The sequence below is a fragment of the Meles meles genome, chromosome 1, assembly GCF_922984935.1.
Source record: "Meles meles chromosome 1, mMelMel3.1 paternal haplotype, whole genome shotgun sequence".
Taxonomy (NCBI): Eukaryota; Metazoa; Chordata; class Mammalia; order Carnivora; family Mustelidae; genus Meles; species Meles meles.
The window spans coordinates 117,321,829-117,344,416 of record NC_060066.1 but is presented as its reverse complement, the minus strand read 5'-3'; the positions used below and the strand labels follow the sequence as shown (position 1 = coordinate 117,344,416).

The window sequence follows — 22,588 nt, the reverse complement described above, 5'->3', positions numbered from 1 at the left end:
CCTCCTACAATGTTCAGATTTCTGTGTTTGCAGATTGAAAGCTGTTTTTAGGAGCGTTCCCTCCCTCACTTTTGAGTCAAGCAAGAAAGAAACCATCTAGGTGTTTCTAAAGGAAAACCTTAAAGCAAAAGAACCGTGGCACTGAAATTTCATACAGATAAAATATCGGATGGTTAAAAACCACAAGTGTCTCCAACCAGGGCTCTAAAACACTAACCCTACACAGTATGACGAAGCCACGCCGTTCATTGCTCAACGAAGGCTGGGCTTTTGCACCATAAGAGCCAGAGATGGTGGCTCTAACAGCACGCCCTAACTCCAGGATAAAGGAGTAAGAGCCACGTGCCTAAGATTAGGGGCTGGTTTCCTTTCTCAAAAAGCCGAAGAGGAAGCAAGAAAGGAAGGCTGGGTGCGGAGACTTAAGACAGACAGCTCCAGGTGAGTTGAAGTAAAGATGACACTTCGGCTGAGCTACTGTGCCAGACGTGGTCCGGGAAAGGAGATGTCTCTAAGCATTTAGACGGAGCAGGGTCAGTCCACACACAAAGGAGGCGCCGCTACCGCACTGCGCTCTGGCACTCGTAGACAGACCCCCAAGCAGGTGACGGACAGTAAACTACAGAGTCCAGAGTGAGAGTAGGCCCCTCTCCCTCAGGCTCCTCCAGCTTCACACAAAGGACCGCGCCACCACCCCCTCGCCCCGCCCGCCGGGACTTGTAGTTCCCGTTTCCCCCGCCAAACCGCAGAGGAGGAAGTGACTAGACTACAATTCCCAGCAGCCTCCGCGCCCGAGCCCCGCACCCCTGCCTCCATCTTGGCTGCGGTCGGAGCCTCCATTTTCGCTCCCTCCCCCCACTGTAGTCACTACCACCACTACCACGCGCGGCTGCCTGGGTTCGACTCTTCGTTTCAGCTCTGCGGCCTGACGTGAGGCTTAGACAGTTGAACGGGGCCTAGGTGGGAAAGCCCGGGTAAAGACTCAGGGTGAGATCTTTCCTGCCCGGAGCCCTAGGAGTGGCCACCTTGGCTCAGAAGTCTCTCCCGTTAATCTTGGTCTTCTCTTCTGCCCCTAACCTGGCTTCTTGCTACCCCAGTTGGACCCCGAGGTCGTACTCACCCCAACAGCTCAGCGCCCCCTCTCCAGCGCCGCCATAAGCAGCACGGCCCGGTACGTAGGAATAATCTCGCTTCTCTCGCGAGAGTTGCGGGCTCCGAGCGCGTGCACGGGAAGCGGGGGCGGGGGTTTGCTCCTAATACGCCTGCGCGCGAGGGCTGAGTGACGCCAAGCAGAGCGCTGCGCTTAACCACAACCAATATGGTTGTCCGCGTTACCCTACATTCCCTTCCCCCTGAGCTGCGGGAAGCAATCTCTGTGTTTACTGACTCCGCTGGGACGCCTGGGGAGCGGTGGCGGGTAACTTTCGGCATCTCTGGTCTTAGCAAACCTGAATATACCTTAAACCTCGAGACAGGGTAAACTTCGAGGGGGCACGATTTAGAGGGCATTTCCAGGAATGTCATATAAAGGATTTCGCTTTTTCTAGATAATCCAGAAGCCCCAAGCCCTAGTTTCTCCTCATAATGCAAGTTTTTTCCCCCTCTTGTTTGCTATAATATACTGAAATTTTCATTAGTATAGAGTAGGTTTTTAGTAAGGTAATTTGGAAGGTTTACGTGAGATCGTTGTCACCTAGAAACTATATTGCTTGCAACAGACGGACAAGAGTGAGCAAGGCGCATAATCTTTAAAAAACAGCCCCCAAACCCCACAAAAACCTTCATCTGACCTTTGTAATTACCACAAGATATTCGTGGTTTATCCGGTAATCAAAGAGGCTGAATCAGTAACTAAAATGTTGAAATCAGGGCAAATGGATGATTAATCCAACGGGGTAAGAGGAGGGAGAAAAAGTTAATTGTGGCCACAGGAAAGTTCAGTGAATTTTCCCTTGTCAAACAAGAGAGCAGTACCCTCTGGTGAGAGGAATGCTTTTCCCAGATTCTGCAGCTCGCGATCGCGCGCGCGCTCTCTCTCTCTCTCTCTCTCTCAACAGTATTGGATAAACAATGACCAGTCATGCTCCTGAGAACTCTGATAGCCACTTTATTTTAGCTTTCAACACATACTTATCCTGCGTCTCTTAATGTGTCACCGTTGGGGTGTATACCGTTTTCGAGACAAATGGGTATGGTTCTGCCCTCAAGGAACTTTAAGTCTAGCATCATTCAGTAATCACAAAAACAAATTTAAACATATTCAGTGAAATAAGTGCAATGAAGGAAAGGTGCAGTGTTAAGAGAGTAAGTAGCCTCCAATACTGAGCAAGTTATCGAATTCTAAGAGGAGGCAGTATCCTACTTAGGGTTTTTAAAAAGATTTTCCTCTTACCTCTGTTGCTATTGGTCCAATTACATTCCACCTCCTAGCAGCCTCTTTGTTCTCTTTGATGCCTTCCCACGCTTTCCTAGGCCCAAGATATTTGCTTTGCATTTGCTTTCAATACTTTCGTCGCTTACTGTAAGTAATTACTAGTTTATACTAGCTAGTGATACTTTAGGACAGAGCCTATGACATTCATCGTTGCATACTTGGTCCTGACAGTGCTTGTCATAGACAACTCAAAGGCTTGTTGAACGAGTAGCACTGAACAACAGTGTAAGAAGTTGGCAGAAATTGGAATGTTCTTTTGGGGCAGTACAAATCATTTAATATATCAAACCAGCTGTTTTGTTTCCTTTGTCCATTTCTTAAATTGAGATCTTTTCTTAGCAATAGGTCTAGTCTGGATAACCCAATCTAATGTTACAGAGAAACTGCCCTGGGCTCTTGCACTAGAAACAAGGTCATGTGAAGCTGGGCTAAAAGTAGAATTAGGTCTAAGAGCGCACGTTCTCAAATATCACAGTAATGGGAAATGTAAAGAATAATAGTCTCAAATTCTATATACACAATTCCAATTAATAAGAAAGATTAAGAATGAGTGAGTCTTGATTTCTACCATTACACATAATTTCTAAATACCTTCTTAAATCATAAAACCATTTCATCGTCATCATTCTGATTGTCTCAATTGCCTTTAAATTCCTCCTCAGTCCATAATAGTATCAGTTTACATTTAACCAAAAATGCAAATATGCTTACATCCAGAGGCTTCCATTTTAGCTCCTCAATGCATTCAAGAAAGCAAAAGATGGAGTCATTTGATTTAAATCACAGTTTAAGTGATTTATTCTTTCTACAAGTACTACCCATAACTAGAGGTTGATTTCAGTTTTAGAAGATCACTACATTTTATGGCAATAATTTTTTTTTCAGGTTAATTTTGAAGTAAAAAAGCTGAAAAAATGTATAGTTACCACGTTTTTTTAAATAAAAGATTTATTTATTTGAAACAGGGAGACAGATCACAAGTAGGCAGAGCAGCAGGCAGAGATAGAGGGGGAAGCAGGCTCTCTGCTGAGCAGAGAGCTGGATGCAGGCCTCCATCCCAGGACCCTGGGATCATGACCGGAACCAAAGGCAGAGCTTAACCCACTGAGCCACCTAGGCGTCCCTAGGTTTATTTTTTTAAACAGAAGTTAAAGCAGAAACTTGTGAAGTCACTTGGTAAACTTTTCCTATATAATGGGGTAGTCATGGATTTTGAGGAGATATTTAGTCTATTAAGGAGTAATGTGATCGCTTCTTGGCCTTTTGGCTAAGATCAAGTGTATTAAGGAATAACATGAAGCAAAAATAGTGTATATATTATTTTTGGTATTTATCATATTAGTTTTTCTTCTCTGAGAAACAGAGGCAATGAAATCGATTATGATTGTTTTTCTTAATTTCTCTATGAATATCAATAAGCACATATCTCTTGTATATTTGACAATCAAAAGTAACCATCCTTTACAGATTTGTAAAGTTTTCTTGAGCAGTGATGGCAACTGTATAGGATGAGACTTTTGTAAGTTCTCTATGAAATGAGAAAAATTAGGTCAGTGTGGAGATTTTTTAAAAAATAAGGCTAAATTTATTCAAGATTTGGACTCTTTATTCTGACATTATGTCCTTCCTATTTAGGGAAGGTAAAGGGAACTTCTTTTATAAAATTTTGGTAATAGTGGATGGTAAAGGGATCCATATTCAAGATTTCAGAATGGGAAAACACCATTTAGAGCAGCAGCTTTCATAAAGAATAATCAATTCTTCTTCTTCTTCTTCTTCTTCAAGATTTTTTTTATTTATTGGACAGAGAGAGAAACAGCGAGACAGGGAACACAAGCAGGGGGAGTGGGAGAGGGAGAAGCAGGCTTCCTGCTCTGCAGGAAGCCCAATGCAGAGCTCGATCCCATGATCCTGGGATCAGGACCCTAGCTGAAGGCAGACACTTAACAACTGAGTCACCCAGGCACTCCTCATCATTTCTTATTATTAAGAAACAATTAAGATTTAATCCTAGAATCCTGCATTCCAAAATTTTTTATTCATTAACAAGCCCCCAACAGTTCAAATGCATTATGTAAATAAAAATAAGAAATATGTAATAAAATGTTAGAATCTAAATAAGAATAGTGCAAAAACTATATGCTTTCCTTTAAAGTGTCAATGTTGCACTGTAGGCAAGAATTATGTGGACTTGCTAAGCTGCTGTACTATAAAGGTAGTCACCATAACACTTTAGCTTTGGGATCAGTTAACCAAAGGGAAAGGTGGAGCAAAAGCATATTGTTAACCAAACTTAAATTAGACCCAAATGAAAACCAACTGCACTTAAAATAAAATCCAAACTATTTTATCATGGCCTACAGAGCCCTAAATGACCTAGTTCCCACTAAATCTCTAACATCTAGTTCACCGTGATTCAATTCCATTGCTGTTTTGGTTCTTTCAACATTGTAGATTTGTTCCTACTCAGAACTCTTGCATTTACTGTTGCCTCCATCTGGAATTCTCTTTCCCCAAATCATCACGTTTTTTAAAGATTTATTTTATTCATTTGAGAGAGAGAGAGAGAGAGAGCGCACACCTGTGCACACTCAGGGTGGGAGGGGCAGAGGAAGGGGGAGAGAATCCTGAAGCAGATGCCCTGCTGAGCATGGAGGCCAACATGGAGCTCATTCCAGGCCCCGAGATCATGACCTGAGCAGAAACCAAGAGCCTGAACTGAACCAATCAGGTGCCCCACCACCAACACCAGCCATCACTTTTTGACAGTTTCTCATCATTCAGGTTTTAGCTCAAATGTTACGGCCTTACAAAGATCTTCTCTAAAGTAAAAGTATGCACTATTGCCGTCACTCTATAACATTACTTGTTTTATTGTTTTCATAATGTGTTGTTATCCAAAATTAACACATTTTTGAATTTGTTTATTCCTCTTCTTCCTCAACAATAGTCCAAGCGTCAGTTCTCTGGTTCATCATTGCATCCCCTAACCCTAGGACAGGGACTAATATAAGAGTAAGTACTTAATATTTAAATAAATAGTCATCGAATGAATGAGTTATATATTTCATTAAATCTAAGACAGTATTGATTGTATGATACATCATTATTTGTGGACTAGCAAGAAGAAAATATGTTGACATTTTCACCCTGACATAACATTGTTATTACTTAGAATTTTTATATTTGTTAATGGAGCTCTTTAAAACTTATTTAGATGTACTTTAGGTCTAATTAGATAAAAGTTTAAAAATGTTTTTATCATGTATCACTCTTATGTGTATATAAAGTAAAAAAAATAAGCAAAGTAAATTGGTGAAGGTATTCTTAAAACTTCTTCACAAAGCCTAACTCTTTTGAGTCTCTTTCTTTGTAGTAATAAATTTGATTATATAGTCATTGATCAACAGACAACATTAAAAAATTTAATATCAACAAATTAGGAGAATATATGTTTGCAACATGTAAAACTGACAATGTATTAGTATCACGGGTATATATTAAATTAATACATATAAATAACAAATAAAATAAATAAATATAAATATATTTTTATATTATAAAAGTATTTTATATATATAAATTAAATAAATAAATATAAATATATATTATATATAAATAAAATAAATATAAATATATTTTTATATTATAAAAATATTATATATATATAAAGTATATATACTTTATATAAATAAGAAAAAGTCAAGGAAAAGAAATGGGGGAATGACTTGAATGTCGACATTAAAAAAAAACTATATAGGGGTGCCTGGGTGGTTTACTGTTAAGCGTTTGCCTTCGGCTCAGGTCACGGTCCTGGGGCCCTGGGATTGAGCCCTGTATTGGGCTCCCTGCTCAGTGGGGAGCTTACTTCTCCCTCTCCTTCTGCCCCAATCCCCTCCTTGTGCTCTCTCTCTCAAATAAATAAACATTTTTTTTTTAATTTTAAAAAAATCGTGAGTGCTGTGAAGTGTGTAAACCTGGCGATTCACAGACCTGTACCCCTGGGGATAAAAATACATTATATGTTTATAAAAAAAAAAATTGGAAGGGGAGGCGAACCATAAGAGACTATGGACTCTGAAAAACAACCTGAGGGTTTTGAAGGGTCGGGGGTGGGAGGTTGGGGGAACAGGTGGTGGGTAATAGGGAGGGCACGTATTGCATGGAGCACTGGGTGTTGTGCAAAAACAATGAATACTGTTACGCTGAAAAAATAAATAAATTTAAATACTGAAAAAAAATTTTTTTTTTAATTTAAAAAATGTATAGGCAAATAAGCATTTGAAATTATGCTTAGCCTCATTAGTAATCAGGGGAATATGAATTTGTTGAGATTATTTTATTTTATTCTTTAAAGATTTTATTTAATTTGTCAGAGAAAGAGAGAGCAAGCACAAGCAGGGGGAGCAGCAGGCAGAGGCTGAAGGAGGCTCCCTGCTTAGCAGGGAGCCCAACCTAGGGCTTGATCCCAGGACCTTGAAATCATGACCTGAGCCGAAGGTAGACGCTTAACCAACTGAGCCACCCAGATGTCTCTGCTGAGTTAACTTTAGACTTACAAAAGAATTAGAAAAATTATATAGAAAGTTCTCACAAACCCTTCACCCAGTTTCCCATTATGTTAAGGTTACCTAACCATAGAACAATTTTCTGAAGTAGGAAATTAACCTTGACACAATATTAACTAAATTACAAAATTTATTCAGGTTTTGTCAGTTTTTCCCTAATATCCATTTTCTTTTCCAGAATCAAATCCAGAATCCCACCCTGCATTTAGCTGTTCTGTCTCCTTACTCTCCTCCATTCTATGAAAGTTCCTTATCTTTCATGGCCTGGATACTTTAGAACAACATTGATCACTTATTTTGTAAACATCCTTCTACTTGTTTTTATCTGATGTTTCCCTTGAAACATTGTTTAGATTATGTACCCTTCTCACTGCATCATACCAGGGGGCATAAAATGTTGAAATGTATTGTTAGTGATGTTTACCTTAATCAGTTGGTTAAAGTGGAGTCAGCCAGGATTATTCATAGTAAAATTTTAATTTTCCTTTATAATTACTAATTTTTTTTTTTTTTTTTTTTTTGCGGGGGAGTGGGGGAAGATGCTTTGGGACTATACTTAATTTGTTCTCTCAAAATTCAAGTCTATTCAGAAGTCAGAATGTGGCCTTTTTGGGAATAGGGTCTTTGCAGATATAATCAAATTAAGATAAAGTCATAATGAATTACAGTAAACACTAATCCAATTCCCCTTCCCAAGAGGGGAATTTGGACACAGACACAAACGTACAGGGAGAATACCATAGAAAGACTGAAGCAGAAATTGCCGTACTATATCTAGAAGCCAAGGAATACCAAGGATTGACAGAAACTGAAGGAACCAACCTTGTCAATACCTTAATTTCAGACTTTTAGCCATCAGAACTATGAGAGAATAAATTTCTATTGTTTTAAGCCATCCATTTGTATTAATCTGTTATGGTAACTCTAGGAAACTAACAAGAGACTAGGAAAATACATTTTTCTGCTTAAACTTTAGTTCACTAATTTTGACATACGTTGATAGATCTTGCTAAATCTCTTTTTGGCTCATAGATGTGCAGATTTTTCCTCACAGAATCATTCTTGGGTCATCAAGAATACTGGTAATGCAGAATTTCCTAAGAGTGTGTCATTGTTGTTGTCTAGGATTTTATTTCAAGCTGCTAAAAGCCATGTGGTCAGCAGAATTCTAAGATGGCTGCCAAAAATCCCACCACCTCCTGTACATGCTGTGTATAATCACCTGCCCTTGAGCATGGGCTGAACCTGTGGATATTAGAAGATAGTCATATCTCCTTTGTGGAGAAGAGATTACTGCAGTTGTAATTAAGCTCTCTAATTAGTTGGGTTAATCAAGCTGAAGATTCTTTTGATTAGGCCTGGTGAGCTTTTATTTTTTTATTTTTAAGATTTTTATTTATTTATTAGAGGAGTGAGAGGGTGTGAGGGGAGGGACATAGGGGGAGGGACTCTCAAACAGCTCAAGCTGAGCGTGGAGCCCAACACAGGGCTCAATCTCAGGACCCTGAGATCATGACCTGACCCAAAATTGAGTCGGTTGCTTAATGGACTGAGCCATCCAGGCACTCCTCAGGTGAGCATTTTAAAGGGAGTCGGATCTTCTATTGGCCTTGAAGTCCTAGGAGTTGTACACATGCACAGAAAGGAATTTTGCCAACAACACGTGAACTTGGGAGAGGGCCCAGAGCCTCAAATGAGATGCTAGTCTATGCTGACAGCTTGATTTGAGCCTTGTGAGATCATTAGATGGGAACCTAGTTAAATCCTGCATGGACTTCTAACCTACAGAATCGTAAGAGAATAAATGATCATTGCTTTAAAGTACTAAATTTGCAGTAATCTGTTATATGGTTATAATAGAGAATTAATATAGCCATACTGCAAATTCTTGTGCTGGCACTCTCCTGATCCTACAGAAGGGTTCACATGAATGCAAAGTTCATAAACAACAGCTAAACCCCTATTCCCTTTTCGAATAGTGCTTAACAATTTTTTTTAAAGATTTTATTTACTTACTTATTTGAAATTTAAAGATTTATTTATTTAGTTATTTGACAGGGATTGAGAGGGAGAGGGTACAAGCAGAGGGTGCAGCAGAGGGAAAAACAGAATCAGGCTCCCTGCTGAGCAAGGAGCCTGATGTGGGGGCTCCATTCCAGGACCCTGGGATCATGACTTGAGTCAAAGGCAGACACTTAACCGACTGAGCCACCCAGGCACCCCTTAAAATGGTTTCTTGATCAGAATACTAAGAACTTACCTTTGGCCAGTCCATGCCATCAGGAACATGGCTATTGCTTATGCTTAGAATCAACTACACTACAAACCCCTACATGTATTAGACTTATCCAAATTTTAGAGATGTTAAAATAGGAAATAAAAATGAATCTTAGGATCAATAACATACAGAAGACCACTTCCATCAATTTTTTGTGTATTTTTAGGAGGCTAGATCAAATTTTGAGTGAATTGTAGTTCATTCAGAAGCTCTGAAGGTTCTGCCTCCTCTTTAGGATTCTTTGTAACAAAAGAAAAAGCATGATCTGCTTTCCATCATATTAGCAGATAATAGTCCTTAATTCCCTCTGAAGGTTGCTGAGACAATTGCAAGTGAAATAACTGAAAAATGTGCAATATGACCGCTTATTGTGAAATATATTTAATCTAAATGAGGTAGACAGAGAATTAGAAATAAGGAAGTCAGATACTAGGATTTAAAAATGCATTAACTTTACTATTATATATGTATTTTCACAATCTATTACATAGTTACACAATGAAATATTGTGTATCAGTGGAAATAAATGAAGGCTATGTACAAAAGGATCTTAGAAACAGTGTTGAGTGAAAAAAATCAGATCTCCATAGTCTATGTAAAATATGATACCATTTTTGTAAAGCTCAAAAAGGAACAAAACTAAAAAATGGCACTTTAGGGATACATACATATTTTAGGTCTTTTCCCATGTGAGAGAACTATCAAAAAGAGGGAGTAGCGGGGTGGGGAGAGACAGAGGAGCTCAAATAGATAAATGCAAATTGTGGGTAATAGTTCTAATTCTTACGTAACAAATGATTATGTTTGAAAATTATTTGCATGTTAAACATCCTTTTATCTGTCAAATATTAAAATATAAGTACAACACTATGTATACAGTGTTGCAAAATTTATATCTGCATGGTTTTTTTTTTGTTTTGTTTTTAAGTAGTCTCCACATCCAGCGTGGAGCCAGACACAGGGATTAACTCATAACCCTGAAATCAAGACAGGAGCTGAGATCAAGAGTTGGGTACTTAACTGAGCCACCCAGGTGCCCCTGGCATGGTTTTTTTTTTTTTTTTTTTTTAAAGATTTTATTTATTTATTTGACAGAGAGAGAGAGATCACAAGTAGGCAGAGAGGGGGTGGGGGGAAGCAGACTCCCTGCTGAGCAGAGAGCCCGATGCGGGGCTCGATCCCAGGACCCTGAGATCATGACCTGAGCTGAAGGCAGAGGCTTAACCCACTGAGCCACCCAGGTGCCCCTGGCATGGTTGTTTTTAAAACTATGCTTATTTTATCAATTAGCATTCTTAATTATAGGCAATTCAGGTTGACTTCAACAAAAAGTGATTTTATTGAAACGCTAATAAGCAATCTTCAGGATCACTAAGACAGCCAGAAAAACCAGAATTAGAGGCTACAGAGCCTCTAATCACTTCAGATAATTGCTTCAGTGAAGATCCCACTGTGTGGCAGGGACACTACAGCTTACACCCTTGACTTCGCTGACACTGGTTACTGAATGTTATTCAAGCCACTTTTGCAGCTCCTCTGGGGAACTGCATATGGTAGTCAGTGTTGTAGGTCTTTACTCAAAGAATTCTGTAGTTTCCTGCTTTTTTTGCCTAACTTTAGAGTTTAAGACAGATGCATCTTCCTTAGCTGCAAAACAGACTGGGCAAACCTTTATCTGACACTTTCAAATTTCTTTTTTTTTTTTTAAGATTTTATTTATTTATTTGAAAGACAGAAATTACAAGTAGGCGCAGAGGCAGGCAGAGAGAGAGAGGAAGCAGGCTCCCTGCTGAGCAGAGAGCCCGATGCGGGGCTCGATCCCAGGACTCTGGGATCATGACCTGAGCCGAAGGCGGAGGCTTTAACCCACTGAGCCACCCAGGCGCCCCTGACACTTTCTTTTTTTTTTTTTTAAAGATTTATTTATTTGACAGAAATCACAAGAGAGGCAGGCAGAGAGAGAGGAAGGGAAGCAGGCTCTCCGCTGAGCAGAGAGCCCGATGCGGGACTCGATCTCAGGACCCCGAGATCATGACCTGAGCTGAAGGCAGCGGCTTAACCCACTGAGCCACCCAGGCGCCCCGCCCCTGACACTTTCAAATTTCTTAGGAGGGAGGAAGGCTTTGCCTTATTAGGTGAGGGATTCCCTAAACAAGACAGGAATAAAGATATTGGGCAGCCAAAAAAGAAATGACAGTTGTCTACCACAGCTCATTCTCTTGGCTACCTAACACCAACACCTTCAGCTAATGTTTTCACTTGTTAAAACTATTCAATGTAAAAGGATTTGTCAGACATTGTTAATTGCTTTCTCAATACTCTTTCCTCCTTGCTAATAGAATACGATTTTATTTGAGGCAACTATGTACCCAGTCTTTGCAGACAGAAGTAACCATTTAAAGAGGCAGACAAGTGAGACAGGGAAATCTGTCTGGAATTTCTGGGAAAGCTTTGCTTTTCTTCATAAAAGAGGATACACACATTGACATAGGCCGTTTCCTTCTTTCTTTCTGCCTTCAGTATGGCCAAGACACCTGGCACAGCACCAACCTTCTTGCAATCACAAGAACATGAAAGATGAAAAGCTATACATGCTAAGGAAGCAGATTTGAAAGACAGAACTGCACTTTTCCATACATAGGTAAGACCACTGATGAAACACTGTCAGTTGCACGCATACAAGCTCTCAGCTACATCATTCTAGAAAAGAGATGACAAATATGTCTCATTATGACTCCATTTATTGAATTCCTATTTCCTAATATATGGGCTGTGATGTTTCCTTTGCACATTACTAAAAATAGTTTTTGCTTATCAAGAACCACTTGAATTCCCACCAGTATTTGGCATTTAAAGGCATCTTAACTTAGTGGGTAAGAATATGTTTTAGAGTCTCTCCGGGTTGGAATCTTTAGATATGTAGCATAACCTCCTTGTGCCTGAGTATGTGTAAAACGAGGTACAGTTGAAATGCTTTTGATTTGGCAGGGGGAAAAGTTAACACAGATTTATCCTGATATCCAAGATGTAAACAACTTTAAAGGAACATAAGGCAGATAAAGAGACACCATCTCATACTTTAACGGGCCATTTGATGACTTTATCATTTTTACTGAAAACTGGCCATGGCAGCTGATATATCACGTAGGGGTACCTGCTTCCTGAGTGGAACCATGGAACACAAAGTGGCACTTAGAGCATATACTTCAAGCCAAACGGCTGGACTGAAGTTTTATTTCCTGTTGGGAAATAAGATAAAAATGCCTACATTGGGGGTGGAAGTATTTTTCAAATTCTATGCAGGACTTTGAATAGAAATTTGAGTTTCTAAAATGACATATACCTAATCATTAAAGACCACAATAGGCCAAGTTCTTTCAGTATTAGTGGGATCAGATGCTTTCAGGGTATCTTCGTGAGGTTTTATTGTTTTAACTGGAGTTAATTCTTTATGGCAGTACAAAAGAAATTTTACATCATGCAAAGTACTAACAAAAAACTCTTTTAAATACTGTGTCTCCTGTGCAGTATGGTGCTCAGTGCTACTGGAAAATATGGATAGGTTTGGGATTCATTATTTCAATTATTTTTGGGCAAACCCGAGTTGAAAGTGTAGCATGAAGCAATTTGTAAATTTGGCATGTAACTATACTGAGATAGGCGAGTGGGTTGATGAGTGAGTCTGGTTGACTGCTCAGCATTTGAATCTCAACACTGCTTTGTTGTCCTCACAGCACAACGAATGTAGTAACTCTCATTACGTGATAAAACTTTGCTTCCTCATGATAAATGGATCTAAAAAGAAAGCCAACTATCAGTACTAGTAATGAAAGACACCTAAGTAAGTTATGGTTCTTAACTATGAAACAAAAGTTATATATAAATTAAACAGAATGTAGTACCTAAAAACTACAATGTGAAAAGACCCATTTTATGCTCTTCAACTGAGTAAACCACCCAAGTTGAAGATTACCTAGGAGGACAATATTGAAAAATTGACTATTAATATCTAACAGCTCCTTCAGCATCTGAACTAAGAGTACATGTGTATGTGCACACAGAGGACAAATTTCTCAGGGCTCTTTGAACAATATGATGACTCTCCTGTTACCTATTTTCAAATATGTTTCTTGGGAACTATCAGTAGGTTCTCTCAAATTAAGAGTAAAGACACCAGGTCATAAAGTGCCAACTCTTAGCACCAGAGAGACTTACAACTTCGTAGGAGGAGAAGGACATCACAAATCAGAGAATCTGCCAATCTAGTTGTGTGGAATTGTATTACTTTTCACAAATGGGGGAAAAAAATCTAGGTTTGTGCCAAATAATTTAAAAAGCTAATCTCTTAAAAATTTTTTAGAATTGTAACTTATAATCCTATACAAAATAAAGATTGCTGGCTTATAATAAAAGGCTCTAAGTCTGAGAGATGTGAAGAAACAAAAAGGAACCGGTAACACATATTATCTAAATTGAGGTCCCAGAGCTGAAAATTAAAAGTAGGTCTCTTAGAGAAAGGAATGGTGAAACTCAGTGTGTATTTCACAAACACACCCAAAAACCATTTTGTGGACAGCCAGTTTGACTGCGAATTCTAGAGTGCCACCTGATACCTTTAATCAACACTAAATCAAGCCTGAGGCAAGACACTAAATGGACAATACTCAAATAGATAATTTCCTTCCTTGATAAACAATCTCCAGCTTTCATTCAGAAGTTGAGTTATTTGATAGCTTGGGAAGCAGTGTCCATTGAGTTTTCCTTCCTGACCTGAAGAGACTCACTGCTGATGGACAATAATTCTCGAAGTTCTTTATTTTCAAGCTGGAAAAAAAAAAAGTTTTGTTTATATCAAGTATTTTGACTGTCAAACTGCATCAGAATACACTGTTTTAGAGCAGGAACAGAAAGTGTTTTAATTTTAAACGTTTTATGGAAAGAAAGTAATTGAGAATTTCCTAAAACACTAATTATTCATCATTTAACATACATTTCCTGAGTAATTTCTATATGCCCTGTGTTAGGACAACAAAGAAAAAAACAAAGTCTCTCTCCACTGAGGAATTCACTGCTTGTCATACTTCTTGTGGTTCCCACAAGTTGTACTACTGTTTCTTCTACCTTTTAAATTCCTAAAAATATCTTGACTCTGCTCAGTCTTCTCTCCTGGATGTTTTGGAGAAAGGAAAGAAAGGGGGAAGAAATTACTCACTGGGGATATCAGGTACCACTGGGTGTCTTACATATGTACGATGTACATATGTACACCTCAGAACAACCCGTAGGGCAGGTACCATTGCTCACATCCATGTTCTCTTTAAGATGAGGACACTGTGGTCCACAAAAGTCCAAAAACTTGTCCAAACTCAGACAACTTAGATGTGGTATTCCTGGGGTTTCAATCTGATGCCCGTGTCCTTTCCACTTAAAATATTTAATAAAATTTGTCCCATATTTCCTCAGGGCTGTTTCTATATCTGAGTAAATCAGGGATAGTGCAGATAAGGTCATCCTATCATTTTAACTAACTCCTAATTCCTACTTGAGACCTTTGTCACTCCCTTTGATTTCCAGGTAGGGCAGCATGCACTTTTCATCTTTATTCTCTCTGTAGGAAATTCTGATAAACCATAGCATCTTCATGCTTCACCAAGAGTCTGGGCCCATGGTCATTAAATCGTCTACCATATAAAGTGCTTTCCTTAGTACTGTGCATCTCTCCTAGCATGTATGAAGCATTTCATATCATATCAGTCTTATTCCTTTCACAAGACTCAGGGATATCCTATCTTTTTTCCTCTGGTATTTCTCAAAGGGTCCATGATAGTACCTGGTAATTAAGCAACATTCAAACCACCTATTTTAATGTGTTTTCTTAATAATTTTATGAGCATACTAATACCCCATGCCTTTTTTTTTTGTAAAATACTGCTATTATAATGGAAAAAATTACATGAAAATAACTTAAAAAATCAAGACCATAAGGTTTATAAAATAAGTGGCAGGCCTTGTTCCCCAAAGGTAACCACTTCTAATATTTTTATCTCTTTCTTTGGGTTCTTCTATGATTCATAGAGGAATGATTAATAATTATTAATATGGCTGTATTGCTATTTTTTGATCATCAATTTCGACTTCCTTTTACGACAGGAGGGATTTATTTTTAATTTTAAAATTTTTTTTTGTATTTTAATTTTTTGAAGATTAATTTGTCAGACAGAGAGGGGAAGAGAGTGAGCATGCACAAGCAGGGGGAGCACTAAGTTCTCTGCTGAGGAAGGAGCCCGACGCAGTACCTGCTCCCAGGACCCTGGGATCATGACCTGAACCAGAGGCAGACGCTTAACTGAGCCACCCAAGCGTTCCCAGAGGAGGGATTTTGGTTCACATATAATTTGTTTCTTCCACTGTCTCTACCCTCTTAATATGACAATTATTTCAATTTCTAGCCAAGACATAGTTGGCATTTTCATTGTTTGCTGCTGATTACATTTATGTTCCTGAAAAGGTTATGGAGAAGGAGTTGTTTTCTTTTAAGATTTATTTTACTTATTTTTTAGAGAAAGAGAGAATGGGGAGCGGCAGGGGCAGAGGAAGAGGGAGAGGATCTCAAGCAGAAAGAAGTTGAGTGAGCCCAACACAGGGATCATTTCACAACCCTGGGATCATGACCTGAGCTAAACTCAAGAGTCAATCAAGCAACCAAGACACCTGGATACCCCTGGAGGAAGTTTTAATTTTAAATCATGAACACAAAGAAAACATCAATACACTGCCTAGGATAGCGATGGCCTACCTTCCAGACTCTGAGAAAACTTCCTAAGTATTGCAAGTCTATAATAGCAGCAATCTTACCTCTAATTGGGCCAGTTTTTCCTGAATCTTACAAAATTGGTCATCATCCATCTGAACTGCTTTCCTCATCACTTCTCCCATTTCACAGATTCTGTCAATCTGACTCTCAATTTCCTGTGAAGATATTAAGAAAAAAAAGTGAAAAAGTTATCTTTTCTGCAGATATGAAGTTCATGAGGATACGTGCACTACAATGTTAGAAGTTCATTTAATCTATGCTACAGAAGTTACGTAGGAGTTTCACCATAATCTGAGTCCTTAGAGGCAAAGCCATAATAAAGTTATCTCGTGGTATTCACAATTTGTTTTAAAGATTGATTCTAGTCTAACCACCCACTGAATAGTTTAATTGGCAGGAAGCCTACCACATCCCAAGGTACCTTACTTTATCTTTGGTTATATCTCTTCCCAACTTTCTTATGTGAGCTAAACTGTATCTTTTAAGGTTTAAGTTCTTTTCTCCAGATTATGGAAAATAGTTTATTTTTCTCTTCCAGATGAGAGCTATGTATTTATTTACTTTGAGAACTAGTCACATATTTAAAATATTCCTGGTCACTAAGACTTTTGTTAAGTCCACAAAATGCCTTCAAAGGAATCTAAGATGAAACTTATCTTTCATAAATTCCATGGAACAAATAGTGAGGTACCAATCTGTCAATCCAGGTTTCAATGATATAATACATATGACTGTACAATGATATCTATGAAACACTCTACAAACATAAGCACAATTACTGGGTCTCTCAAATTACAACGTAAGTAACCGAAGTGTAGAAACTATGCCATGTATTTTTAAAAATATTATTTAAATATTATTTAATATTTAATATTTTTATTACTTACTTATTATTTTAATATATTACATACATTAGATTTTATATATTATTTATTATGTATTTTATATTATTTATTATTTTAACATTTTATTAATGTTGTTTAAATATTAAATATTATTTCTCTCTAACAACATAGTATGATGCTATGTAGTTCAGTTTAATAAAGGTTTACTGACTGCCTGCTATGTGCCAGGTACTGTGCTAGGGATAAGAGAAGAATCCATGCTTCTTAATCAAGGAGCTTACAATTTAGTGGAAGTACAGTTGTAACCAACCAAGTATTTACTGAGCACCATCAGCACTACCTTGCCTTATGTTTGCATAAGCATCCATTCATCTTGTGAAAAGAGATCTTGAGGCGGACAGGAGTGAGGAAACTTAGTCCCACTAAAAGAAAAAAAGCTTCTCAGCTACCCTTTACTCCCTTCTTTCTATTCATATCCTTCCAAAGCTACAGCAAAATCAACAGTGAATGTGATAAACAGGCTTACTTTCCTTCAAAAACAAGCAATCAATTTAAAACAATTCAAGATTTTAATCCCATTCATTCAGAAGCTATTCATTAAAGTTTCTTACTGCAGAGTGAGACTGGTGAGCTTTCAGGACTGGTTCAGCATCCACGGCCTTTTTAGCAACCATTAATTGTAACATCTGTTTCCGGTACTTGCTCATGATGAGTTCCAAAGCATCCTGGTGTTCCTCCAAGGAAACCCATAGCTCTATCAAAAAAATAAAATCGCTTGGCAGTGACATCTGAGAGAGAGCTCTCAAAGCCAAACTCTTAACAGTTGGAATTTTATGACACTCCATGAGATACTGTGAATGCAAAGTTATACTCAGTGTTTAAGTCCACAAAACTCATCAGTTAAGCTCTATGAGAAAAATAACTTTCTAGGCAGAGGCAGCATAATCTGGTAGAAACAACATGGGATGTACAATAAGAAGACATGGTTTTCAGTTCAGTTCAGTGAGTTACAAGCTTACTACTATTCTTATGAAAATCTCATTTTCATATTATGAAAATGGGTATTATAAGTATTATAGGTATAAGGTATTATAAAAGAGGGTATTATAAATACCCTCTCTGAGCCTATTTCTTAACTGCATTGTCATATTAAGTACCTAAGACTTATCTACCTCAAAATGAAGATGAGAATATAATGGGATGATATATGCGAAAGTTCTCTGTCAAGTGATATACAAATAACTTCATACTGCTATCATTAATAATGTACTCATCAAGCCTAAGAATATACACCCTGAAGGTAAAATTCAGTTCTTCCACCTTGCACAAGAACATTTTTTAAAAATCTTCAATCTTAACGTCAGTGTGTATTTCAATTAATATCAAAACATTAAAAAGTTCAAGCCCTTGAGTATATTAACACTCTTGTTGTGCAAATATCCATAAGGGGATACATAAATAAGCCATGAAATAATTCAACTCTACTAAGCACCCCTTTGAAGAGCTGCCTACAGATACAAAATAAGTCAGATGAGCTTAAAACGGGTAATGTTAACACTTTATTGTTAGGGATCACCACAGAATAACGCTTTTAAAAGTCCTAATCTTAAAATACATACAGGATGTGAATAGTTAGGCAAAAACTTTTGAAATATTACTGGATATGAGAAAATCATAACTACGCAAAAAGGCCTGACTAACCTCTGTTTTCCTGCTGCAAGTCTCTAATCTGTGTATTCTCTTGGGACAGCAGAATGTGAGGTTTGAATTTGGACATGTCCTTTATATCGGATGCATCTCCCTGATACTGGACAAACAGAGACAGACTAAGCGCGCCGTTAACAGGGGCACAGCCGCGGATGCAACCGAAGAAGCAGGAATCGGAGCTCCAGGGCAGCATTCTCAACCCCGACCCCGCAGAAAGGTCTCATCGCCACCCTCTGAGACTAGGCATAGACTTAAACCCGAGTTCCCACCTTCCTTCGCCCTCCACCCCTCCGGTGCACAGATCCCGCGGGCACGGACCCCTACCCTCTGCCCGACCTGGTCCGGAAGCGCCGTCCCCGCCTCCCGCATAGCGGACACCCTCCGGTGCAGCGCGGCGGACTGATCCACCAGCGATTCTGCGGCCGCGTCGTGCTCCCGCAGCCGCTCCAGTAGCGTCTTGGCGTCTGTCAGGATCTTCTCGATGGTGCAGCTCATAGTGGCCCAGGACCGCAGGCCCAGCCCTGATCACCGACCCGAATCTTCCCTGAACCCGGCCCAGCGTTACAAACGTCACTTCCGGTACTTTTCAAAGGCTCCCGGGCAGCAGCCATATGCGCCTGCGCAGTGGCGGCCCAGGCCACACGTGACCTACTTTCAGTAGCGGCCTCCCGGAGCTTCACCTGCGGGAGCCCCAGGCCTGACCCTTCCTCGCCTTTGGTCTCGGGCTCCCAGGGCCTGGTGGTCAAGCTGGTTTGCAGCTGGGCGGACCGAGCTTCTTCCTTCGTTATACGCGTTTTGATTGATGTCGGTTGTTACTCAGTCTTAGGCTTTTTATTTTTATTTATTTATTTATTTTTTTTGGCGCTTAGTCTCTTTGACTAATTTCTCTCTGAAATTAATTTTTTTTAAAATTGTGGTTAAAATACAATAAATTATACCATCTTAACCATATTAGAAGTACACTCCAGTAATATTAAGTGCATTCCCTTTGTTGTATAGCTATGACCACATCCATCTCCGGAGCTCTTCCTCTTGCAAAATGGAATCTCTGCATCTATTAAATATTAACTCCTTATCCCACCGCAACCCTCCCAGCTACTGGCAACCACTATTCTACTTTCTGCCTTTAGGAATTTAACTACTTCATACTTTATGTAAAATGAATGGAATCAGTGCAATTCATATTTGTTTTGTGACTAGATTATTTCACATAACATGTCCTCCAGTTTTATTCATGCACATCAGAATTTCCTTCCTGTTTAACGCTGAATTATATCCTATTGTATGTATATGCGATATTTTGTTTGTTCATTCACCCATTATGTACACTTGGGTTGCTTCCACCTTTTGGCTATTGTGAGTAATATTGCCATGAATAGGGGTGTTGCTTATCTGTTTGAGTCCCAGCTTTCAATTCTTTTAGCTTTGTACCCAGAAGTGGAATTGATGGGTCAGGGAGTAATCGTACCTTAGATTTTTTTGAGGAAAGATCACACTGTTTTTCACAGTGTCTGCACCATTTTACATTTTAGCAACAGTGCATAAGGGTCTCAATTTCTCCACATCCATGCTCACACTTGGTGTTTTCTGTTTTGTTGTCATTGCTGTTGTTGATAGCCATTTTAATGGGTGTGAGATGTAGTAACTATTATTTTCTGCTTGCCTATTTTTTCTTTATTCAATTAACAAATTAAAAATAAACCAGAATGGCAATGACTTTTGTACTAGTTGTTTTATTGGTTTATGAGTTTACTTTGTCAAGCGTGTATGTCAAACTTTGTTCTTTTTCATTCATTACCTTAATAAATATTTTTGGAGAGTCTGCTCTGTTTCAGGCACTGTTTAGTGTCTAGAATACAGCAGAGAATAACACAGGGTCTCTGCCCTTAGGGAGTATTCTAGTGGGAAAAAGAGTTTATACTCATAAATAATTGAAGGTAATGACAGAATTAGGAGGTTGGTAAAAGGGCAAGAGCCTCAGAGCAGTCGTGAGAGGGTAGAGAAGCAGCAGGGAAAGAGCAATGCTTTTTACTTTTGTATTCACAATACAAAATCACACAATGGAGACATTCAATAATTGTAAGAGGGAGATGCGGAACAAGTTTAACAAAAATAACAAATCAGGACTCCTAACCAACAGGAAAAAGATTAACACAGAGCCACAGATATAAAGAGGTTTCATTCATTCATTCATTAAAACAAAACAAAACACCCTCCCTAAGTGATCTCTTTCCCTTATTTGTCTTTGACTACCTTCAGGGATGATGGTTCTCAAATGCAGCTCTGTAGCCTAATCTCATTCATGAGCCTAGAATATATATTTGGGTTGCTTATAGGGTATTTCCAGAGGGACATGGAGGTCAAAACCTGATCTCATTATTATTTTTTAAAACCTGCTTCTCCCTCTGCTTCAGTAAAGAGTGCATTCATATCCATTTGCCCAAAACAGAATCCTGAAATTTGTACTTTATTCTTCCTAGTTATTCTTCACATTTAATTAGTTATCAAAGCAATATATGTCCTTTATATCTTTAGGACATCGTTCCTTCCATAGTTCCTTCTTTGTATTCTCACTGCTACCATAGGTTAGGCCATCATCCTTTCTCATCCCTATAAAGCAAGGGTCTCCTAACTGGACTTCTCCCTACCTCAAGTTGCCTTTTCCTCTAATAGCTCTTCATCAAGGATACCACAAGGCCTGCTGCCCTTCAATGGTGGTAATTATTCTTCTATGCCCCATGCACATTAGGGCTGAGAACTAGACTGGTTGTTCTAATTCCCCAATGACACAGCCAAGTAATTACTCATACCTGCTTGTGTAAAACCTCCACTTTATTTGAAGTTTGTGTCATCCAGCTGAAGAATCTTCTATTCCTCCTTATTGCTGACCATCTACCTTGAGTATTCTCCTTTATTCCTAGATTTGAGGAACTGACTTACAGTCTTTTTGATTACTTCATGCTTTCCATGGCATTCATGTCTATATGAACAATTTAGCTAATGGTCTTCCTTGGCCTCCGCATTTCTAGAGACATTGAATTTGTTTTGGCCATCCCTTGATCATTTGGTCGTACCCTCGATCATTCACCAAGAATTGTTCATCATAAGTGTTAAGCTTTCATCTAATTGTTTGACTACAACCGTTCTTTCAGTCTATCTAGTTCTTGCAAACTTTTCTCCCATTACTGTCTCTTTGACTTCATCCAGCTCTTCTATTTTTTAATATGTCCACATTCTCTCTACCTACAGATTATTTCTTTGTTGTTTAATTTTCTTTCCCTGACCAGACAGGGCTCTTACAATAGGCAATCTGGACCAGAGTCTCTCCAGTACCCCTAATTTCTCTGCACACTTTTGGGAAGATTTTATTTATTTACTTGAGAGAGAGAAGAAGAGAAAGCATACGCACATCAGGCAGTGGGTGGGGAGCAGCCGAGAGAGAGACAAACAGACTTGGTGCTGAGCTTGGAGCTCAGTGAGGGTGGAGGGTTCGATCCCACTACCCTGAGATCATAACCTGAGTCTAAATCAAGAGTTGGACACTTAACCAACAGTGCCCCCAGGTGCTCCGGTGCACTTTTTTAAAAAGCCAAATGCAAGCAGGAAACGCCAACCCTTGACCAATCCTATGATTCTAGTAGTGGCTAAAAGGAGATACAGAAATAAAAGAGGGTTTTTGTTTCTGTTTTTGCTTTTATTTTTATGAACGAATCTTAAGTACATTTGTAGCCTTCGTATGGGAAGGATCTAATAAAGGAAAAGTTAGAAGAGAGTAGAAGGACATTTGAAGGAGGAAAAACCAGGAGAAGAAAGGGAGATAGTAGCTATTCACTAAGTCTTTGCAGAAGTTGCTGTTACCACAGCCACCACTGCTGCAACACCACCTCAACCTACCATGCTAAGACCTTGGAGAAAACTTTAAGTGGTGCTGCACCATCGAACAAA

The 22,588-nt window shown here is 38.9% G+C and overlaps 2 protein-coding genes, 1 long non-coding RNA gene and 1 pseudogene across 8 annotated transcripts in view; 2 read left to right on the top strand and 2 right to left on the bottom strand.

Annotated features, from left to right (window-relative positions):
• Positions 1 to 1,238, bottom strand: part of CSDE1 (cold shock domain containing E1) — a 40,420-nt gene extending 39,182 nt beyond the window's left edge. The window contains exon 1 of the mRNA XM_046011987.1: positions 1,118 to 1,238. The gene's annotated coding sequence lies outside the window, so the exon portion shown is untranslated. The remainder of the gene's footprint in view (positions 1 to 1,117) is intronic.
• Positions 1,066 to 11,918, top strand: LOC123946591. 3 transcript variants are annotated; one of them, XR_006819630.1, is made up of 3 exons: positions 1,066 to 1,168; positions 5,382 to 5,446; positions 11,798 to 11,918. It is a non-coding gene; the product is annotated as an uncharacterized LOC123946591 (long non-coding RNA). The 3 variants fall into 3 exon arrangements; XR_006819632.1 differs by lacking the exon at positions 1,066 to 1,168 and adding an exon at positions 1,309 to 1,414; XR_006819631.1 differs by lacking the exon at positions 1,066 to 1,168 and adding an exon at positions 5,181 to 5,264.
• Positions 3,679 to 3,770, top strand: LOC123927697 (annotated as a pseudogene).
• On the bottom strand, positions 11,125 to 20,325 carry SIKE1 (suppressor of IKBKE 1). Of its 4 annotated transcripts, none has more exons than XR_006819629.1 (6): positions 18,968 to 20,325; positions 18,638 to 18,743; positions 17,548 to 17,690; positions 16,133 to 16,246; positions 11,370 to 14,101; positions 11,125 to 11,175 (listed from the first exon to the last, which is right to left on the bottom strand). XR_006819629.1 is itself a non-coding variant. In XM_046012023.1 (6 exons), exons 1-6 carry the CDS (start codon positions 19,136 to 19,138, stop codon positions 13,058 to 13,060), a joined length of 603 nt encoding a protein of 200 aa, XP_045867979.1. In that variant the 5' UTR covers positions 19,139 to 20,325; the 3' UTR covers positions 12,001 to 13,057. The 4 variants fall into 4 exon arrangements, 3 of the variants coding, with proteins under 3 accessions (XP_045867979.1, XP_045867969.1, XP_045867990.1); XM_046012023.1 differs by lacking the exon at positions 11,125 to 11,175 and having other exon boundaries at positions 12,001 to 13,072; positions 14,048 to 14,101; XM_046012013.1 differs by lacking the exon at positions 11,125 to 11,175 and having other exon boundaries at positions 13,839 to 14,101; positions 18,980 to 20,321.
• Positions 20,326 to 22,588: the final 2,263 nt, after the last annotated feature.